This window comes from Ictalurus punctatus, chromosome 7, assembly GCF_001660625.3.
Source record: "Ictalurus punctatus breed USDA103 chromosome 7, Coco_2.0, whole genome shotgun sequence".
NCBI lineage: Eukaryota > Metazoa > Chordata > Actinopteri > Siluriformes > Ictaluridae > Ictalurus > Ictalurus punctatus.
Window position 1 is genome coordinate 21,451,540 of NC_030422.2, and position 23,256 is coordinate 21,474,795.

Genomic DNA, 23,256 nt, shown 5'->3' on the forward strand with positions numbered 1-23,256 from the left:
TGCTAGGATCTCAGTAAATGCAATGTCCTCTTTCTGGTACATGGTCTTCATGAGAATTACCACTGGCAACAAGTTTAGGCAGGAATCAAGCACAGGAGTTTCAAATACACAGTGAAGTTTCACTTTATGTGGAAGTGACAACTAGTATAATTCTCCCACTGATAAAACTAACATGAATCATTTGTGTGTAACCACTGGAATGGAACAAGTCAAATATGGTCTTTTTTCTGCCAGACAGCAGATCATCAATCAAATCTCCACAGATAATGGCTTATGATTTTTTAAGAATCCAACCAAAGATTAGGCAAAAAATTGTTTAGTACTATAATCTGAATATTATAGCAATGGAGGGCTCAGAGACACAAAGTAAGGATCCATTGCACAAGGCTTATTGTGGTGAATCAAAAAAGTTGTGGTAAACAAATTACCAGTAACAACGAACACATCCAAAAAATAGAATCATCAGAGACGACAGGCTCAAAATAACAAACATCAGATCATGTTCAGAACAAAGGGACTAGGCAAAGGCAAAAGTAAGTAAAGGGTAAACAGGTCAAACACAGAGGAATGTCTTCACGATGACATTTAAGTCCTTGTGAGTCAGACTGTGTCAGAGTCAGAGGGTGGGTGCCTTTTGGTGTGAAAAGAATAGTCCGGAATAGATGTCACAATTACTGCAAATAATGCTTGAATTGGTATAACTTTTACTACCAAAGAATCAAGGTGGCTCTGTATATACGATGTGTGACTTGCTTGAATATTATTATTTGTATACATGACTGGTACAGTGATTACAGGTTACAATTCTGTAACCAATACAGGTTACAGAATTGGTTGAGAAGTTGTCATGAAACATGAAATATGTATGTTTTTTGATAGTTGCCTAATTGGATATTGTCAGGGACAAAGGGGTCTGAAAGGGTGAGTTTCAGTGAAGCACAGGATATCTGCAAGGCACGTCTCAAGAAAGTCCTACTGTGTTGTGGTGAATAAGAGTGAAAAAGGGAGAATTTAATACTGGAAGACAGTGGAGTAGTGGTTGAGGAGCATTTACTAATGCTACTTTTTGCATGTTTCACTGCTAAAACTGACATGCCTTCAAACGTTGTATTGCTACCTTTGATGTCTTGCAGCCTCCAGTTGATATAAGCAAAGAATATCTTTGAGACCATAGACACTTCATCATGATTATCTCATTAGAAAGTATTGCTCTCATGTCATCATTCAGTTGCCAGTCCTTGATATGATGGAATAAGGGCTTGTTGACACCCCTTGGATGTTTTTCACTGCGTTTTTTTGTGATCACACCCAGGCGTTCAATGCCGGCGACACGATGAATGAAAGTGTAAATTCACTCTTAACCCTTCTTCTTCATTGGTAAGACAGTTTTGTACTTGAGTGCCATCAAGTTGTACGTTTATGCAACTTCAGCAGCCCTGCACATGTGAACCAAAACGCGAATCTCATTGGTTTGCCAGTTGTTGTTTTTTTTTTTTAAATGCCCGCAACATGAACATTTTTTTTTAAATGTTTTGACACCACATGTTTTACGTCTGAATGTGAACACTCCCATGGACAGACACTGGGGCGTTAAACTGACCATTTTTTGCGCTGCTAAAATTGTCCTGTTGTGAACAGGGCTTTAGGCTTCTTGGGAGTTGGTATGTAGGATTTTACCTTGGATGTTAAAGTCTGTTATGCTAGTGAACACTGTGAGTAAAATAGTGGGCATGGATATGTCATTTTCTTCTGAAATTCTGGGTAGTTTGCAAAGTATCTTTGATGATTCCATGTAGATACATTTGATAAGCTGTGATTTACCAGTATCAGCTACATGTGTGACAAAGTCAAAGAACTTTCTTTCCGTACATTTTTTTTTTGTTTTGTTTTGTTTTTTTCTGTTAAACCTAATATCTAAACATTTTCTGATTCAAGAGTTTTGTCATTCAGAATCTTTAGAGGGAGACTACACACAAACAATTAACAGCCTCTTGACCACTGGTTCACTTCTGTGTTTTTGATGTATGGTCTGTTTCATTTCCTTAGTATTAGATATGATCACATGATTTATATCAGCAACAATTCTTTTCAGGTAGTCACTCATGTTGTGTTCAGCTTTGGATAAACACATGCTTAATTTGCATTGTGCAAATAGCTGTGGAATATGTTCCACTGATGCCTCATGTCATTTGGCAATTCATGTCTGGCAACATGAGATTGCCAGAGCCATATCAACCTGCAGTTCTCACCTGGTGTCCCACTGAAGTGAAGCTAGGTTGAGTCTGGCCAGTAACTGGATGGTAGATCTCCTGGAAAACTAAGGTTGCTGCTGGAAGTGGTATTAGTGAGGCCAGCAGGTGGTGCTCACCCTGTGGTCTGTGTGTAATGTCCCAGTATAGTGATGGGGACACTATACTGTAAAAACAACATCGTCTTTAGGATGAGATGTCAAACCAAGGTCCTGACTCTCTGTGGTTATTAAAAATCTCAGGACACTTATGGTAAAAGTGTAGGGGTATAACCCCGGTGTCCTGCCAAAATTCCCACATTGGCCCTTCTCTATCATGGCCATAATAATGCCCATTTCTAATAATGCCCATCTCTGAATTGGCTACATAACAACATTTATGGGTGTTCTGGCGCAATATGGCTGCCATAGCATCATCCAAGTGGATGATGATATGTACACACTAGTGGTGCTTGAGGAGTTTCCCCCCCATACTATGTAAAGTGCTTTGAGTGTCTAGAAAAGCACTATATAAATGTAACTGTAAATGTAATTCCCATAGTGATTTTAATTCCATTAATCAACAATGACAAATATACTCTGTCCTACTTTCTGGAACCGATCTTTTCCCAAGACTTTTACATTCATCCCCACAAACATGAGCACATTTTCCTGTAAGACAATTTAATACCATGATAGGATTCATTTTGTAGCTTTGGCATTTGTGTACTTTCACCTGATTTGGAAATAAGGTTCGGTGACAAGATAAGGTTCTGTGTACTATAGAATGTGAAATTGAGCATGGAGTTAAGGGACGATGGTAGATAGTATAAATTCCATTTTATTGAATTCATAGGCTCTCATCAATGAAAGGGAAAAATAGAGAGTTTTCATTTATTTGTTAAATTGCCCCAACCAATAGCAAAGAGACATATGAGGAACGCTCAAAGCATATCAGATCCCACACACCTCAGTCATAATTTGTTCGACCCCAGACCATCTGAAAAGCATTGCATATGTAAATGTTCCCACTGCCTAGTGCAACTGGTGTTGGGAACGAGTGTGCATCTTTCACCACTTCGCCTCTTCTTACTGTTTCTCTTGCACCCCCTGTTGGGAAAGTAGTCACAACTAGCCTACATTATTTATTTTATGTCAATATAAGCTTCTAAACACTAGGTGACAGGGTAGCACAAGTCAAAGTACGGAGTACTAAAGATTCGAGATATTAAATGCAATAAATGTAACTCACAGCAGATGAAATAATTTAAATATGGTAAAGACGTGGTGAATAACTGTCTCGAATAGTTCCTTATTACAACCCCAATTCCAAAAAATTGGGACACTGTGTAAAAAGTCAATAAAAACAGACTGCAATGATTTGCAAATCTCATAAACCCACATTTTATTCACAATAGAACACAGAAAACATATCAAATGTTGAAATTAAGGAAATAAATAACCTAAGGTAATTTTGAAAAATAATGCCAGCAACATGTCTCAAAAAAGTTGGGACAGGGGCATGTTTACCACTGTGTAGCATACCCTCTTCTTTTAACAACAATCTGTATACACCTGGGAACTAAGGAGACTTTTTTTTGTCAACTTTTTTGAGGTGTATTGCGGCCATCAAATTCAAAATTACCTCTTTTTTTTCTTAAAATGCTACATTTACTCAGTTTAAACATTCTATATGTTTTCTATATCCTATTGTGAATAACATGCATTTATGAGATTTGTAAATCATTGCATTTTGTTTTTATTCACATTTTACACAGCGTCCCGACTTTTTTTTTTTTTTGGAATTGGGGTTGTATAGTATGACTGAATTAAATATCCAGCCTAGGTTCACATACAGGCTTACACAGATGAATATGGTATTTTTGATGTGCCAAAAATCTGAATTAAAATACACACAATCCCAAATAAACCTGCACTTTTCATTTTTTTCACAAGTCACCGCCCCTTTGAATAACTTCAGTGCTCTTCAAAGGCAAAAAAGCCATTAAGCTTCCGTTATAGCTATTAATCAGTGTTGTTGACATTTTTCCTCTTGAAACTTCCTTATGTGATTTTTATTTCCTCAACAATCCGAGTGCTTTTTCTGAGCTCTCCGAGAATCAATGCGCAAAATCGAAAACTCACTGAACGGGTAGATCGGTTTCAGGGTCCAGTTGTCCTCCAGTTGTCCAGTTGCCTTTTACATCAGTCAGCAGTTCTCAATCAAACTGAACACCTGTGGCAGATCTTTTGACTGATGTATTAAACGGTGCTTTCACCGCCACCACCACCATCATATAGAATGTGTGCCAGGGTGCACTGAAGCTGTTCTGGCGGTTTGTGGTGGTCCAACATCTCACTAAGACATTTTATGTTCATTTATTCTTTGTCACGCATCTGTTACGCCGATGCCTCTTTTTGGCAGTGGGGCTTTTCTCCGGGTTTTTTTTTTTTTTTTTTTGGGGGGGGGGGGGGGGGGGGTCGTGTAGATCAGATCAACTCTCGCCTAACCAACTACACACACCGTAATAATTGTTTAATAATCTGATAATCTTGGTTAAAAACATTCATCCATTGAGTCACTGCTTTGTCAGGGCTGAGGTGGATCCAGTCGGTCCGGTGAGGGCGCAAGGTACACTTCGGACACCAGTCCATTGCAAACGAGCACAAATGATTTAATCTACTTCATCTAGGCCTATAGCATAAGGATATACCAAAATCAGAATGAAATGGGCTTTTACTATCTGACATGAGCTTTCTATCTGACAGAGTAAAGAGAACATCCATATAATAATCATTTACGCAGAAGAATAACCGCCACTTTCACTTCCGAGTTAAGTTTTTGTGTTCGTTTTCTTTCTTTCTTTCTCTCTCTCTCTCTCTCTCTCTCTCTCTCTCTCTCTCTCTCTCTCTCTCTGGTCAGAGAAACAGGAAGAACGGTTTATATTGTCTTGACAGGAATGAGAAGAGTCAGTTAAGATTGGTTTGGATCCACACTTTCTCTCAGTTCCCTGCTGACTCTGGTCGCTGCGCCATTGCTGACTGCTGATGGAGCTTTTTGAAGAGGCGCTGCAGTATCTCATATCCTCCGGTATACCGGGTAGGTTCGCGGTTTCAAAATCCCACATCATATACTGTACACCATTTAATGTTGTCCTGGAATTCAGGTTTGCTCCGCTTAGAAACCTTTGGTAGCCTATTTGAATAAAAGTGCCTGCAGTCTGCAATCCTGAGATATCTTATTCTGAAAAATATTATTGTCAAAGATTTTCTCTCTCTTTTTTCTTTTCTTTTTTTTATTGCCATCTATGATAGGATTTTTAAATTTCATTTTTAACATCTGTCAGAGAAAAATGGTTTGTAATTAAAAGTTAAAACTGAGACCTGTTAAGTTATATATCTTTTATTTCTTTTTTTTTTTTTTTTAATGGATTTGCCACCACTTCTGGCTTATCTATTATTGTTTATTTCCACAAATAAACTATTATTGTTTATTGTTTGTTTTGGCTGTGAGTTTCTTACTAAAAGAGGAAGGCTGTTGTTCAGTGTTTTTTCCACGTTGAAGCTTCTTTCTTGCTAGCAGTGCAATATTAAACATGCAATCAATAAAGAGTTTTAAGTATATATAAACAAAAAAAAAAACTACAAACACTGATGTACATCTTGTTCTGACTATATTGGTAGTGGAGGAAAATGAAGCCGTGGATTCAGAATTCTCTCAAGATGTGTTTGGGGATGAGAACGACTGGATTCCTAACAACACCGAGGAGGCATTTCCAGACACACCAGTGAGTCGATCATCTATCAGAGTGGCTCTCAAAGTGGGGTCCGTTATTCATTTTGATTTTGTAACAGTGATAGAGTTAACAACCCAGGATTATCAAAGTATTTATACTTATTATCGAGTCCTTTAGCCGGTGTAACTGGACACATCGGAATGGGCTGAACCCAAACCTCACAGCCTACAAATTAGACTTAATATGTTCTGTCATTGGAAATTTCAGGAATAAAATATTTTCTGGCTTCAGAAATGACCCAATATGGCCAAATGTTTGTAGAAACATGACTATCACTCCCATGTGTGGTTCCTCCCCAAACTGTTGCCACAAAGTTGGAAGCACACAATTGTCTAAAATGTCTTTGTATGCTGTAGCATTACAATTTCCCCTCACTGGAACTAAGAGGACCAAACATGTTCCAACATGACAATGCCCAAAGCGAGGTCCATTAACACATGGCTTTCCAAGTTTGGAGTGGAAGAACTCAAGGGGCCTGCACAGAGCCCTGACCTCAACCCCAGTGACACCTTTAGGATGAATTGGATTGTTGACTGCACCCCAGGCAGATCACAACATCTTGACATGGGGAGGCATCGCTAGGAATGTGTGGCAGCTCAGTCTTGCTGGGATTTAGTTTCAGCTGATGAGCTGCCATTCATGACAAGATGTTGGCTAGACATACTGAAATCCATGCAGAAACATGAGTATCTGAGGGAGGAAAGTAGAGAATGAGTTGAGTGTCATCAGCATAGCAGACACTCAAGAAATCTTTAGTCTGCTGTTTTTCTGCCCAATAGTTCATGAGATCTGTATTTCTGTATACCTTTACTCCTCAGTATTGGTATTAATATCAATAGTTCTCAGTATGACTGTCATTGGTTCATTATCGATTGTTCTAGGTCTGTAAAAGCCCAGAGGACATGCTGGACAAGAGACTGCAGCTACTCAGAGAGATTTTAATCAGTGAAGAGACCTACCTGCATGAGTTGGAAACCTTGCTTATGGTAATACAAACACCAACACGTAGAAACTTTTAGACTCTGCTATTTCATTCATTCATTCATTCATTCATTCATTCATTCTTTATGTATGTATGTATGTATGTATGTATGTATGTATGTATTTATTTATTTATTTATTTATTTATCCTTCATCCTTTATCCTGGTCAGGGTCATGGTGGATCTGGAGCCTATCCCAGCAACACTAAGCAGGAATGCAACCTGGAGGGGATGCACCATGCATATATACATTCACACTCTCACTCACACCTATGGGCAATGTGGCATAGCCCATCTACCTACTAGCATGTTTTTTGGAAGGGAGGAGAACTGGAGAACCTGGGTGAAACCCATGCTGATACGGGTTGTATAGTAATTTTAACAATAGATATGATTACAAAGCAGCTTTACATGAAATGTAGATGTAGAGCTGAATTTCTGACTTAAGGCATGTACCAATGTTATCATGCTATTCAATGAAGATAATAATTAAGTGAGGTGGCAGAGTGGTGCAGCAGGCAGAGTTGCCTTGTCACAGCTCCTTTCCAATCTTGAGCATTGTTTACTGTCTGAGCAGAGTTTTTGTACATGTTTTTTTGTGTCCACATGGGTTTCCTCTGGGTTCTCTTGTTTCCTTCCATCTACTAAAATATGCCAATAGGTAGACTGGCTAAGATAAATTGCCCCAAGGTGTAAATGAGTGTGAGAATATGTGTGTGCATGGTTCCCTGCAGTAGACTGGCATCCCATCCAGGGTGTATTCTTGCCTCATGCCCAGGATAGATTCCCAGAATAGACTCTGTATCCACCATGACCCTGACCAGGATTAAAATGTTTACTGAAATGAGTGAGTAATAAACAAGCATTAATACTGCCCCCTACATAGACTGCAAATACTGCATAAGCATTGGGCATAACCAATACAATAATCTGGAAGTGTTGCAACCACTGGTGTACTAACAACCAGATATCAAATAGGTCGGCCAATGAAAACAACTGCAGTTGATGACAGAAACATAGCGAGAGTGGCAAAAACAACAGTCAGTGACAGCACTAATAACTTCCACAGGGCAGGGGTGAAGATATCACGATCCACCATTCAAAGAAGACTTTGAGAGCAAAAACATAGATGTTTTTCAAGATGCAAACCACTACTCAGCAGTAAGAATCAGAAAGCCAGATTGGAATTCGCAAAGAAATACAGATATGAGCCACAATTAGTCTCTACCAAAGTGATGAATAAGCCAACATGTGGAGAAAGAAAGGAGGTGCTCATGATCCAAAACAAACAAGTTAACCAATCAAGCATGGTGGAGGTAGTGTCATGGCTTGGGCTTGCATGGCTGCGTATGGAACCGGCTCACTATTCTGTATTGATGATGTAACTCATGATGGTAGCAAAAGAATGAATTCAGAAGTCTACAGAAATATTTTGTCTGCTAATTTATGGGAAAAAATGCATCCAATCTAATTGGGAGGAACTTTATCATGCAGGAAGACAATGACCCAAAACACACTGCCAAAACATCAAACAATTTCACCAGGAGAAAAAGTGGAAGGTTTTAGACAGGCCATGTCAATCACCAAACCTTAACCCAATTGTGCATGCATTTCACCTCCTGAACAGAAGACTGAAGGCAGAAACCACCCAAAACAAAGAACACCTAAATCACCTGAATCTGTGGTACAAGCCTGGAAAAACATCAGCGATATCAAGAAATGAAAACTGAAACTTTTCATGTTTATATTTTGATCTCAAACACAAATGCCTTTAGTGAATTGCAAAATTAGCCTTGCCATTTCATTACTTTTAGAGGGGTGTGAATTTATAAATACATGTCCAGGAAGCCATTATATTATTAGTACTCTGCTTGCTTAGTGCTTAGCTCATGCTTATTCTCCACAGTAGTATACTTTATAAATGGAAGAAAAAACAAATTTCTTCCCCTTTCAGTTTTTCCATGGTCAAACTTCTTCCTACCAGTCATAAGTAGAAAGTGAAGTACTTGTTTCTATTCGTGTCATACTGAACAAGATGGGTGTAAAAGCAATAATACTGGCCTTGATAAAAATCATTTTTATGAACTTAAAAATGATGAGAGAGCGCACCATTGTAAACTTGCTAAATAGTTGTAAATTCTAATGTTTCTTTCCAAAATGCTTGTTGTCTTTTGCGTCTTCACTTAGCAAGGCGATGCCTGTGTTTCAGTTCACTTGTCTCTAGCATGAGAGGAAGGGACTATCTTTAATCTTTTAAATAGAATGAACAGCATTGGGGCTTAGCTTGAGATACTCCACCCACAGGCCATCTGATGTACACTCAATTGCCACATTATGAAGTAAACTTTTTCTTTTACTTAGACTAATTTGTCATTTTATCTAGGAAACTTATTATATAGACAAACTTTGTAGGCATACAGTTACTGGCTATCAGGCCCCCACTACCAAGATATAGTCTCTTGCATTGCTCTACTATTTTGCTGTCAGTTCCTTCCATGATTCTGAAGATTCTATCGCAGGTATACATTGCACACTTCTCTTCAATTCTCTTTCTTTTCTTTCTCTTTTTCCCAGCCCCTGAAGGCTCTCAGGGCCTCAGCTGGTACATCCCAGCCTGTGTTGTCCATTGAGCAGGTCCAGACAGTGTTCTACCAGCTGCCAGAGCTCTTAGATCTCCACACAGAGTTTTATAGCAGCCTCAAAGCTAAACTACAGTTGTATTTAGATCTGGACCTGGGCCTTCCTCTGCAGCTGTGCCATGAGAACCTTGACCTGTCCGTGGGAGACCTCTTCATCAAATTTGTGAGTTTTTTTTTTCCTTGTTCATTCAGCAGGCATTTTGTCTCAGTCCGAGAGCCCCTTACAGAACAGTTGATCATGAATGGGGACGTTTGACTGGGTTTTTGACTGCACATGTTGGGTTTCACACATTTTTCACATGTAGTGGACTTTTCACATGTACAGCATGTGATTTTTTAAATTTTATTTCCACAGGTGATGTTTCAGATAATTCCATAATTCCTTTAACATGTGATTTTTACACACAGTTGATTTTCACAATAATTTATCCACATGTAAGGCATCTGGTATTATTTTTTTATGATCCCCCCCAAGTTTCATTAATTTTCACATATGATCATGTGTTTACATGCAATCTTAAGTGTAAATACAGTCAGGTCCATAAAATATATTTTATAACAATAATAATAAATTGTTATTTTAGCTGTCTACCACAGTGCATGAGCTTGAAGTGCAGACTTTCAGCTTGTTTCCTGCTTGCTCTTGGGGCGTTTTTACCTTCTGCAACTGAAAAGCATGCTCAGTTGGATTGTTGTAGGTCATTGACCTACCATTGCAGAATATTACATTTCTCTGCCTTAAAAATGCCTTGGGTTGCTTTTGAAATATACTTCATGTCATTGTCTGTCTGCACAGGGAAGTGCCATACAATGGATTTTGAAGCATTTGGCTGATAGCAGATAATATAGAAAATATACACTTCAGAATTCATCTTGCTGCTTTTGTCAGCATTCACATCATCAATAAATACAAACTAAACCAATTCCACAAGAAGTGGTATGCTTTTCTCACCCCATCATTCTTGTACAAGTTGATCTTGATCTTGTCTGTATATAGGATGTTTTTTTTTAATATATATATAATATTTTTGGTAATCTCAAATCTTTCCAGCTCATGGTAAATCCTTGTGTCTACTCTGCTGAAGTCTTCTCTTGATTGTTGATTTTGACACAGATACGCCTACCTCTTAGAGGTTGTTCTTGATATAGCCAACTGTTGTGAAAGGATCTTTCTTTACCAGGGAAAGATTTTTCTGTCATCCACCACACTTAATTTCTGTGGTCTTCTAGGCATTTTGGTGTTCCTAAGCTTACCCATGTATTCTTTCTTTATACGAGCATACCAAATACTTCATTTGTCCATACCGCTCTGATGGGTTTCTTTAGATTTTTCAGCCTAATGATGGCTTTCTTCACTGGCAGTAACTGTGAAGCAAACCACTGCAAAATCATCTCTAAAACTTTTATCTGATTACTTATGAAATTACCAGGGAGTCACACATCTGGCCCAAGAGGTTGGTCAGTCATATTCATCATTTAATTTCAACTCCAATATACTGTGCTAGACAGCTAAAATATCAATAACTGTGTCAATATCAAAATATTAATGGGCCTGACAGTACGCTTTTACATGTTTTGCACATGAATATAATACCTACAATACTATAATACTTACATAATCAGGTGAAAATATGATTTTTTCCATATGATGTGTAGGTGAGCCAGTTAGGAGTATATCGAGGATTCATTGATAATTATGAGAATGCTGTAGAGATTGTGAAGAAATGCACCCAATCAGACCTACGATTCCGAACTCTTGCACAGGTGGGTATGCTGCTCTTCACTTTGAGTGTGTGTGCGTGTGCATGTGTGAATCTGTCTGCAGTGCTCTTTCAGAAAATCAAAATTACATTCCTGTTCACTTCCCTGCTATTTAGAGCATGAAGTCCACCAAAGGATCAGACAATTCCAGAGCTATGTACACCTTTGAAGGTAATAGAAGAATGCGGGTTGTTTTTCAGTTATTCCATCATTTTGGGTTGTCAATTTCAACCATGTCTCATGTCACAGCTCTCCTATACAAGCCTCTGGACAGAGTGACTAAGACTACTCTTGTACTGCATGTAAGAAAATTATATCTCAAGTATAATGTCGGTTATAATTATCTTAGAATGTAATCTTGATTCCATGCTTAAAATATGATCTTATTTCTGTAGTTCAGTGCTCTTTCTTTTTTAAGGTCTCATGTGTTTCTCCTTCCTTTACAGGATCTGCTGAAACACACTCCAGCTGATCATCAAGACAGTGTGGTGATACAGGAAGCCCTACGTGTCTCAAGCAGCTTCCTGTCTGGGGTTAATGAGGGATCACAATGCAAGACATCTGTCACTCTTAGCAGAGGAGAGGTACACAGACATGCACACAAGCATATGCACACTCACACACGCACGTGCACAAACATACACACACACACACACACACACACACACACACACACACACACACACACAAAATCAATAACTTGCAAATTCTACTAAACCAAAAGTGACCGCTAAGTACCTGTAAACACTGAAACAAATCATTTGAGTCCCATATGAGTAACATTTCAAAAATTCAAGAAACATAACACGAATAATGTGATGCTGAGGAAGTAACACATGCTTTCATGATCTTTACACTGGACTAGTGCAATGTGTTACTAGCTGTCTCCTTAGGCTAACTCTGCTCGGAGTGTGGCGGCTGTTGTCCCCATGGTACCCAAGTCTAAATAAATTCAATTCAATTCTCTTTTATTTGTTTTAAAAATAGACATGGTCACAAAGTAGCTTTTCAGAAATACAAATGTAGATTTATATTTAGATCCCTAATGAGCAAATCAGAGGTGACAGTGACAAGAAAAACTGCCCGGAAACGACCTGGGGTGAGCACAAGCCACTGTATATGATTTCACCATTTCTTGTACACCATTTCATAGGTATAAGTCTACAGTATCCAGGTGAGATTATCCTATAAGTTTCCCATGTTGGACCATCCAAAACAGTATAAAATGAGTGGAAGCAGAAGTAGAGCATCAGGGTGAATCAAAGCTTCTTCAATCTGCATTCTCATCATATGCAGTTTTGCCTTGATTACACAGTTCTGCTTCTGATGTGCAAATAGTATAGCTCTGATATATCTTGCTGATTATTCATCCAGGGTGATGCAGGCCTTTTCAGCTGGTAGAAAATATTTTTCTTGTATTAATTCTGGAATAGTGTTTTAAATAACAGTGGGAATGCTTTATTGCTCTGTGGGTCTTTTTAAAAATGTATTTCAGTCCATACAGGATTTCTTTGATTTTTTTTGTGTGTGTGTGATTGTTGTGGCCAAAAATGTTTGATTTTGCTGCAGCTTTTTTTCAAAATTTGTGATGCAACTTGCGGATATTTTTGTACTTTTTGTGGGAAATGACTTGAATTGGAGAAATGACACTCTTTCTCAGTGATGTTTGTTGGTAAATGAAACCTTTTAGCTGTACTCATGCTTGACGCACGTAAATCGCAGTGGACTTTGGCATTGTGAAATCACATGACACATCTTGCCCCAAATCTGCGGTAAATATGCTATAATTTAGAAAAATTACAAGCGCCTCTGAATATTATTTGCTTGCTTTTGCGTTAATTTCTGGGATGGCAAAATTGCACAATCCTGGAGGGATTTAATATGCTTCATCAGAATTACTTTTTTAAATCTATTATGTTAAACACTATGTATATTCTTTGACCCAAAACTAAAAAGCGCTATATAAATTTAAATCAAACATTTTCAAAACATTTTTAGGGTTGTTTTGAGTATTTCAGAAACTGCTGATCTCTTCAGCACTGAGTCACTGAGATCATATTTTTTCCCCTTTCTGATGTTTGATGCGAAAAATAACCAGAGCTCTTGACCTGTATCTGCATGATAGTTATGCATTGGCTGATTCCACATGATTAGCTGATTGGATCACTGAATGAGCAGGGGTATATCTGTTCCTATTTAACAGGCCAGTGACTGTATTTCTGAATGCAAGGTCTTAATTGCATAGTAGATTATGCTGAATGAATGAATATACCTGTATTTAATTTCCATAAAATTGTGTTGTTCTAAACATACTGTCAAACAACTCGGGCCAAATAACTATGAGTATCATTACAAGTACAAATCGATGTGCCGTTTCTTTGAATGTACATTCACGTAAACATGCACAATACTCAATTTTGGAGCTACATACCAGTGTAAAAGCTACAGAGTGTGATCACACATACATGATTAAAACCTCATAAACAAACTTGAAGAATACAAATTTGCTTTGTTTTGATAGAAACAGGGCCACAGCAGCACCATAGGAACATTATGTTTGGTGTGTGTTTCTCACAGAGACGACAACTTGTGCGTGATGGATTTGTGGTGAATGTCTGTGATGGTGGGCGGAGCTTCAGACACCTTTTTCTCTACACAGATCTATTGCTGTGTGTCAAGCTGAAGTGTGGAGCTATGGGGTGAAGGAGACATATAATTCTTTCAGAAAAGCAGATTGCCATTGTTAAATACTAGTTGCTTTCAACACTTTTTAGCAAATGGTTTTCACTGGTCCTGTGTGTGTGTGTGTGTGTGTGTGTGTGTGTGTGTGTGTGTGTGTGTGTGTGTGTGTGTGTGTGTGTGTGTGTGTGTGTGTGTGTGTGTGTGTGTGTGTGTCAGGAGGCAGTCTCACTACAGGTTTTGTTGGTATATGCCAATAGTAGGACTCAAGATGAACTGGGTTGCAGAGCAGGAAGCATCAACTGACCTTCAGCTTAAAATTAGCAACATGAGAGTGAAGGTGTTCCACTTGAGGCGAGCATTCCGGCAGTTCATGGTAATGTGTGTATTTGAGTTTGTGTCCGCATGAAAGCTGTGTGTGTGTGTGTGTGTGTGTGTCTGTGTGTGTTTCTATGTTAAGTCATTTTTGCCATTCTCATCTCATATATTTAAACACAGCTTGAGGAAATCACTTTCCTCTTGTAAATAAATTGGGTAGCATGAATGAAAACACGGGGTACCTAAGAAATCTGAAAATTGGAAAACTGGTCTAAATGATTCAGGCAAACTGGATGTAGGGTGCCATTAACTGAAGAAATATGTCATGGTGCTGTTAATGACTCGAATCTAGAGCTATCTGCATCTATGTTAAGTACACTATATAGCCATAAGTATGTGGACACCTGATCATTCCATCCATATGTGGGCAATCCTAAAACTGCCACAAAGTTGAAAACACAGAATTGTACAGAATATCTTTGTCTGCTGTAGCTTTAAGATTTTGCTTCACTGCAACCAAGAAGCCCAAACCTGTTCCAACATCAAAATTGCCCCTTTGCTCAAAGCGAAGTCCATGAAGACATGCTTTGCCAAGTGTGGGGTGGAAGAACTCAGGTGGCCTACACAAAGCCCTGACCTCGACCCCACTGAACACCTTTGAGATTAATTGGAAGCCCAACGGGACATCAGTGCCCAAGCTCACTAATACTCTTGTGACTGAATGAGCACAAATTAATGGAAAGCCTTCCCAAAAGCATAGAGGAACTTTGGAATGAGATGTTCAGCAAGCAGATATGGATATGTTGGTCAGAAGTCTACATTCAGTGCTGTGAAAAAGTATTTGTATCAATATGCTGATTTCCTTTGTTTTTGTGTATATCTGATGCTAAATAGTTTCAGAAATGAAAACAAAATCTAAGAAAAAAACAACGGCAACCAGAGTAAGCTCAAAATACAGTTTTTAAATGATGGTGTTATTTATTGAAACAAAAAAGTTATCCAATACCAATTGGGCCTGTGTGAAAATGTATTTGCCCCCATAGTTACTAATTCCCCAAATCTATAAAATTGCATTCATATTGGGGTTCATCTGGACTAGACGCAACCAGACCTGATTACTGCAAACTCTGTTCAATCAAATCAACACTTAAATAGAACTTTTTCAACAGCATGAAGTTGGTTAAAAGGTCTTACCCAGTAACACGCTATGCCAAAACTGAAAGAAATTCCAGAAATTATAAGGTAGAAGGTTATTGAAATACATCAGTCTCAGAAGGGTTACAAAGCTATTTCAAAGGCTCTGGGACTCCAAAGAACCAGAGTGAGAGCCATTATCTCCAAATGGAAAAACTCTGCACAGTAGTGAACCTTCCCAGAAATGGCCGACCTTCCAAAATTCCTCCAAGAGCATACCAACTACTCATCCAGCAAGTCACAAAAGAGCCAAGGACAACATCAAAGGACCTACAGGCCTCTCTTGCATCAATAAAGGTCATTGTTCATGACTCCACTATCAGAAAGACACTGGGGAAAAATGGCATCCATGGAAGGGTGGTGAGGTAAAAAAAACCCACTGCTAACCCAGAAGAACATTAAGCCTCATCTGAATTTTGCCAAAACACACCTTGATGATCCTCAAACCTTTTGGGAGAATGTTCTGTGGATTGATGAGTCGAAAGTGGAACTGTTTGGAAGACAGGGGTCCTGGTACATCTGGCGTAAACCAAACACCGAATTCCACAGAAAGAACATCATACCTATGGTCAAGCATGGTGGTGGAAGTGTGATGGTGTAGGGATTCTTTGCTGCTTCAGGCTCTGGGCAACTTGCAATAATTGAGGGAAACATGTATTCTGTGCTCTACCAGAAAATCATAAAGGAGAATGTCTGGTCTTCAGTCTGTAAATTGAAACTCAAGCGCAACTGGATTATGCAGCAAGTCAATGACCCAAGGCATAGGAGTAAATCCTAGTCCTAGAAGTAAGTGAAAGACTGATCTCCAGTTATCGGAAGCGTTTGTTTGCAGTTGTTCCTACTAAAAGTGGCACAACCTTTGCGTCAATAAAAAAAAAAAAAAAAACTGTCTTGAGTGTTTACTCAGGTTGCCTTTGTTTTATGTTGTATTTCATTTGAAAATCTAAAACTATTCAGTATGAGATGAAGGTTGGATTCTGGGTGAATCCCCTGCCTCAATCTATATGTGCCTATGGACTATTTCCATATGTGAAAATTTATATATGCCTTAACCAATCAGAATCATTCAACCTGACATAATGTCTAGCTTAGTGATTGAGTGAAGTATCATTGTGGCTGTACTGAGTGTCATGCTGACTTCTGCTTGATGAAACTATTCTTCAGTAAAATTTTCTTCAATTGATTGCATCTCTTGACTAATGGTCTTCATTCATCTGAACTTGTCCTTGGGTCTTTAACTGTACATTCCCCTACAGTTAAATGAAGTTTGCAGTTTCGTCTTATATATATATATATATATATATATATATATATATATATATATATATATATATATATATATATATATATATATATATAATATTGAAGAGGCAGGGGATTCCAGAAGCCACCCTTAGATTTACACACACACAGAAGAAATCAGGATGGGGCAAATACACACTACAAAATACACGGTTTACAGCACTGTACTTTTGGCCATATGGTGTAACAGTGCTGGTTTTCCATGTGATGCTAACCCTAACAACAACAGCAACTTTAATCCACAACATCTCCTTTTAATCAGTCAAATAAAGTAAAGTATTTCTATCTGTCTGTCTGTCTGTCCACCCATCCATCTAAGTAAGCTCTTGATTCATTTTTTTGACATGTACAGCATTTATAAAGGTTTTGTGTGTTACAGAAAGAGAAGAAAGGGTCTGATTCTCGTGCTGTGGATCGGTGTAGAAGGAAGCTCGAATCGTGTGAAATTTGGCTTCTCACCCACAAACCTTCTTTTATCTTAGAACTTCACAGCCCCAGCAGCAAGGCAAGATCTTGTCACATACATGAATTAATATAAATACACAAGCATTATAGTTTGCATGAAGTTGTTTCAACCCTGCAAATCTTTTTTTAAAGAGTATCTTAAGGCACTTCTCTATTTCTTTCTCCCTTCAGAGTCACACCATTCACTTGCCTTCTCTGTATGAGCTGGACGAGTGGAGAGAAGCAATTAACAAGTGCAAAGCAGAGAGTGGGTCTACTTCATCTAGAATGTCATACTGAATATCTGTGTTTTTACTTGCATCATATAGTTTTAATTGTTATACCCTGTGTGTGCGTGTGCATGTGTGTTTCGGTGGCTTGGTGGGAATCTCAGATGTAGAGACAGTGCCACCGGATTTACTTTCTCTCACCAACTCTTGTGTCAAACTAAGAATGACTCAACAGCTGCCCCTTTGCTGCCTTCAGCCTGGTCAGTACCTTCATTTATACACACACACACACACACACACACACACACACACACACACACACACACACACACACACACACACACACACACACACATCCGCAACCTTAACTGAAATTTCAAGTTCTCTCCCTCCCTCCCTCCCTCTCTGTCTCCTCCCCCTCTCCCTCCCTCTCTCTCCTCACCCTCTCTCTCTCTCCTCACCCTCTTTCTCTCTCCTCCCCCCCTCTCTCTCTCCTCACCCTCTCTCTCTCTCTCCTCCCCCTCTTTCTCTCTCCTCCCCCTCTCTCTCTCTCCTCCCCCTCTCTCTCCTCCCCCTCTCTCTCCTCCCCCTCCCTCTCTCTCGTACAGACGATGAAGTAAACAGCATGTGTGGGAGTGTATGTGTGATTGTGCATACAGCCTGTGGGCTACAGCAGCCAGCCAGTAAGTTTTGGTTTTTATAGTCACAATCATGTTCAAACACAACAGCACTGATGTTTACAACATTTTTTTCAATAGCTTAAACACAATTTCTGAAAACAAATATCACACTCGAAACACATTTTACTCAAACTGTCCTAAAGCATGCAAATTCCTTGAACTTGTTTTTTTTTATTGACATCCATTTTGCATTCGAGTGTTGGCTAAAATAATAATATAATAAAGATCAGACGTCTGCCTAAATGAAGTAAAACGAGTAACCTAAACCAATAATTCATGTACCTGTGACTCGCATTGTTCCTTTTAATATTTATTGAATTATTTGTGGGGGTTTTTTGTAAACACTTCATTCTTTTTCACATACTGTGCCATATAAAATATGTTAACTCTGTTTCGTATGAAGTAATTAGAGTAACAAATGTGAAAAAGAAATCTAGTCCATAATTGTTTTGTTTTGGTAATTCTTTTGTATTGAGAGGTGGGAAATCATTTTTTAATCCACAGAGGTCTGTGAAGCATTTTGAAAATAGGAATGAAAAATTCTTGCCAGCAAAAACTGTCGAAAGTACTCATCTCTTTCTTTATATTAATTACAAACATTATTAAATAAGTAAATATTACTAATAATAATTAAATGGAATTTAGAACTATTAGCTGCTGCATAAATTACAGAGAAATAGCTAATCATGTCATGGATAATTTCTAGCTCAGAATTTTGAAAGGAATATTATTATATTACATACTATATATTGTAGGTATCGGTATTTTGTTATTTTTTTAAAACAAGAATATGCATTTTTATATTAGAATAATGTTTGAGGGAATATTTATTAGATTCTCTCAGCAGCAAGGTTGTTCATTTATAATCAGTTTTATAATGCTTTATAAACTTTGCTACTGTTATATGATTTTATAATCATTAAAGAAATCGTATAAACCTTCCATAATTACGTTTTCAGAGTTGAAAAATCAGCTATAAGTAAAGTCTGTATGTATCTTCATGACCACAGGTGCCTATGTGTGTGTAGAAGTTGATGGCTTTGAGATTTTTGACAGAAGAGCTCAGACTTGTCTTTCATCATATAGTCTGACGCCACAGTGGGATCAGGTATAGATTTAACACGCACAAACACAACCGCATTCTTTTACATTGCCTTTCTTTTCAGTTTGATTGACTTATGTAATCTGCACTTAACAACTGATTGAAATGAGTTTAAATGAGGCATTGAAAAACACTAAGCTTCCCTAAAGCATGAAACCTCCAGATGACGCTATTACAGTGAGTATGACCTTAAGCTGGTCTTACCACCATGAAGCTGCAGGTCAAATGGCCCCTGTACTCTCTGTGTGTGTGTGTGTGTGTGTGTGTGTGTGTGTGTGTGTGTGTGTGTGTGTGTGTGCGTGTGTGTGCGTGTGTGTGTGTGTGTGTGTGTGTGTGTGTATGAAAGGAGCTGGTGCTGAAGGTGGATGGAGCTCAGCAGCTCCACCTACTGTGTGTCTCGCAGCCAGAGAAGTGCATTATGGGCAGAGCTATGATACAGGTAAGATGTAGCTTCTTTTGGAATTGTGCTATGATCAGATTCTTTAACATAATCACAGACCATAAGGATAAATTATAGAATTGTATTATTTGGGGGGTTTTGGCTCACCCGATATAATATGAGAATGAATTTGTGTGTATGTTTGTCCCAGTTAAATCCTGTTGATATGCTAAAAAAGTGGAAGAAAATGAACGTGAATTTGGGCTCCATAGAGGTGATGCTGTCAATCAAATACTCACCCCATCCACTTGAGCCACCCAGCCCAGCCCCTCTCCAGCACAAGCCTGTATTCTGTGTGCTGATTGGAGATGTAGCAAGGTTGGAATTTTCTCTTCTTTTCTAATGGTCCAACTGTTGTCATTTTGTTTTCCTGTGAAAGATAATGCTGTGGTTTTGTGAGGGGAAAAAAACAAAACTATACAGAAATAGCCTAAAAATAGATGGAGCCTCATTGTTTTTTTCAGAGACAAAATCAGTACATGAAACGTAATCTTAATCTTCTCAGATTGTGTCATACTGTGCACCATTGAGAAAGAACAGCAATTCATTTATCCTTTTTGGAGAAACAGAACGTGAGAGATGACTGATCGGTGATAAATGTGAAAGGAAGTCTAGTTATGTAAGACTGGAAAATTACAACATGGGAAGTTCTGCAAAAAGTAAAAGTACACTTTCTGTCATGTTCAGGGTTTGTTTCCTGCATGATTTATTGAGCAAAAATCCTCTTTTGGGCTATCGATGTTTGTTCATAGATGTTACCAAGTTATGTAAACTTGTGTGTGTGTGTGTCTTCGTTTGTCCACTGCAGACATGAGCGTGTGCTGGTTCCTCATATAGTGCGCGCCTGCGTGGACGAGGTTGAGAGGAGAGGACTGCAAGAAGAGGGCATTTACAGACTCTCAGGAGCCAGCAATGAGATTCAGGCTCTAAAACATGCATTTAATACCAGTAAGTGTGTGTAATGTAAGAGGTGGCATTTGATCTGATGGTCATTTTTAATCACAGAATTAATTCTGTCTCACAAAATGTCTCACCAGAAAACCAAATAACCAATATTTTAAAAAAAACTGTTAAGATGTTATTTTGTGCACAGAAAACTAAAGGAATTCTTCATTTTGTACACTGAAATGATAACAAGAAATCAGTTAAGTATAGAAAATGTATTTGTATGCCTGATAGTAGAGATACTTGCTTGTGAGAAGACATTGTAAGTTAAATATGAAATATATCAACCAGTCTTTCATAGATTAGATAAAACCATGTGGGAGTCCAATAATATAACTTTTATGTCCCTCTATCTCATTGCTCGAGTCTTTCACTGTTTCTCTCTGTCCTCAGATTACTGGGAGGCTATGAGTAAGGTGAGAAATGTGGATGTGAATGTAGTATCTGGCACGCTGAAGCTGTATTTGAGAGAACTGCCTGAGCCTCTTATTCCTGCTGCATATTTTCAGAGTCTCTCTAAAGCAATGGGTGAGTTTCCTGCTCTCTCGTTTCCCCAATCGTTCCACCTCCCACACACACACAAACTGATTTGTTTGTGTACCTCAAACAGATCTGACTGACCCAAATCTCAGAGCGAGCACCATGTTGTCTGAGCTGCGATCCTTCCCTGACGTCAATCGCAACACACTTCTCTTCCTCTTACATCACCTTAAAAGGTAACTTCCTGTTTTCTAATTATATCCACTCCTATAAAACTATGTTTATTTTATTAATGCAGTAGGAGTATGGCTTGTCTGGATATTTAGGTTTCACTTCCAGGGACCTGTCATGTTTAGTCAGTAAACAGTATCTTAAAGTAAATATTTAATTCCATTTTTCCTTAGATTTATATAGCGCTTTTGTAGGCACTCAAAGAGCTTTACATTGTATGAAGGGGAAAGCTCCTCAACCACCACCATTCTTCTTTTAACTCTCTGACTCTCTGTAACCCTCCCACACTTTCTTTCTTTTCTTGTGTATTAGGGTTGCAGTGAAGGAGGAACTGAATAAAATGTCTCTGAGTAATCTGGCCACAGTGTTTGGCCCCACTCTCATGCGCCCCCCAGTGGCCAGTCTAGATCGGTGTGCTCCACCAGTGGACATCTCTCAAGAGGTTGATGTTCAGGTCAGTTAGCTGCCATTGTGTCTCAAAATGTGAAATTTACTACAGTTGTCTGCAACACTAGAAGAATAGAAGCAGTACATTGTGGATGTCTGGAGTCTTTGCCTTTGTGTCTTTCCTCAGGTCCACGTGATTTACCTCTACCTCCAGATTCCGAATCTTCCAGAAGCTCTCACTACAGAACCACTGGATACTGAGGAAGACCCATGAACGTTAAATTAGTGCTGTGTGTTATACAAACATACACAAATACATGATGCAAGCAAATATTAGGCACAGTATCTTCTTGTCAAAGTTCACAGGCAATTTAAAGGAAATATATACCATGTATATTTATATAATTTATTTGAAAAAGATTCATTGTAACACCTTGTATGCTGCCTGTACGATTACAGGAAACTTGTTTTTTTGTAATAAAAAAAAATGATTGATTAATAATGCTGTTAGAACAGTTATTGCATTTGGAGGTTGTTCTGAGCATTAACACAAAGGGGACAGAGCTACAAGATTGTGGAATGGTAAGCAGAGCAGAGCTTTCGTATTATAATTTAAGGGAAATCTTAATCATTTCTAATATTAATATTAAACTCTGAAATCCATTGATTAATTCCATTCGATAAATCGCTCTGACTGACAAACTCTAGATATCTAACTGCTAAACTCTGATATCTAACCAGAGTTCACCAAGCCCCATGATCACTTGAATATTTGGGGGGTTCATTCATCTTTCCTGCTGTTTCATATTTCAGACTGTTACAGAAAATATGTAAATATGCCTCAAACTTTAAGTAGGCTAGCTTATTGCCATTGTGTGTATTTCCTGTTATAGTTCATTATTTTTAGTTATTCCAAAAATTGTTGGTTTGCCTTGATTAATCAGAGCTACTCAATAGTTAACAGCATACTTTTACATTTACATTTATTCATTTATCAGATGCTTTTATCCAAAGCGACTTACAAATGAGGAGAACTTGCTCAGAGCCTCAATTCCACAGAGTTGATTAAAGGGTCATTCCACCTCAAGTGGTCCAATAATTGCAAAGTTGGTTGCTGAACCATTTTTAATTTTTCTAGTTTTTTTGGGGGGTGATTATGTCTATACTGGCATTGCAAAATCACCAGTTTTTCATTTTATTTTACTTGGTTTAACTACAATGGCCATTTTGTATCATGGCACACAACAAATTTTGGTTATACAGGTGTTTATGGAAACCTCAATATCTCGGCTCACGATGGGCCTAGCTCCTCATCACAAGGTATGTGTACATATATACACATTTTGCACTTTCTTGTTCCTTAAACTTAGAACGTAAGTCCAAATGTAATGCTCAAGATTGCTCACAGTTCCACTTTTAG

At 38.4% G+C, this 23,256-nt stretch overlaps 1 protein-coding gene across 1 annotated transcript; it reads left to right on the top strand.

Moving 5' to 3' along the window:
• The first annotated feature begins 5,150 nt into the window (after positions 1–5,150).
• On the top strand, positions 5,151–22,338 carry si:dkey-33c9.6 (active breakpoint cluster region-related protein). Its single transcript, XM_017472287.3, has 22 exons — positions 5,151–5,327; positions 5,912–6,015; positions 6,906–7,010; positions 9,580–9,807; positions 11,301–11,408; positions 11,522–11,576; positions 11,655–11,707; positions 11,852–11,989; positions 13,983–14,104; positions 14,304–14,460; positions 17,278–17,403; positions 17,535–17,610; positions 17,737–17,832; positions 18,181–18,255; positions 19,263–19,360; positions 19,701–19,793; positions 19,945–20,111; positions 20,602–20,741; positions 21,132–21,266; positions 21,349–21,454; positions 21,762–21,903; positions 22,024–22,338. The coding sequence occupies exons 1-22, from the start codon at positions 5,276–5,278 to the stop codon at positions 22,108–22,110; spliced, it is 2,463 nt and encodes an 820-aa protein (XP_017327776.1). The 5' UTR covers positions 5,151–5,275; the 3' UTR covers positions 22,111–22,338.
• Positions 22,339–23,256: the final 918 nt, after the last annotated feature.

Excerpts from the sequence above, each read along its gene's own strand:
- si:dkey-33c9.6 (XM_017472287.3), top strand. The coding sequence starts at position 5,276 with ATGGAGCTTTTTGAAGAGGCGCTGCAGTATCTCATATCCTCCGGTATA. Across the intron at positions 7,011-9,579 it reads AGTTGGAAACCTTGCTTATG|CCCCTGAAGGCTCTCAGGGC; the intron begins GTAATACAAACA and ends TCTTTTTCCCAG. Across the intron at positions 14,461-17,277 it reads GAGCATTCCGGCAGTTCATG|AAAGAGAAGAAAGGGTCTGA; the intron begins GTAATGTGTGTA and ends TGTGTGTTACAG.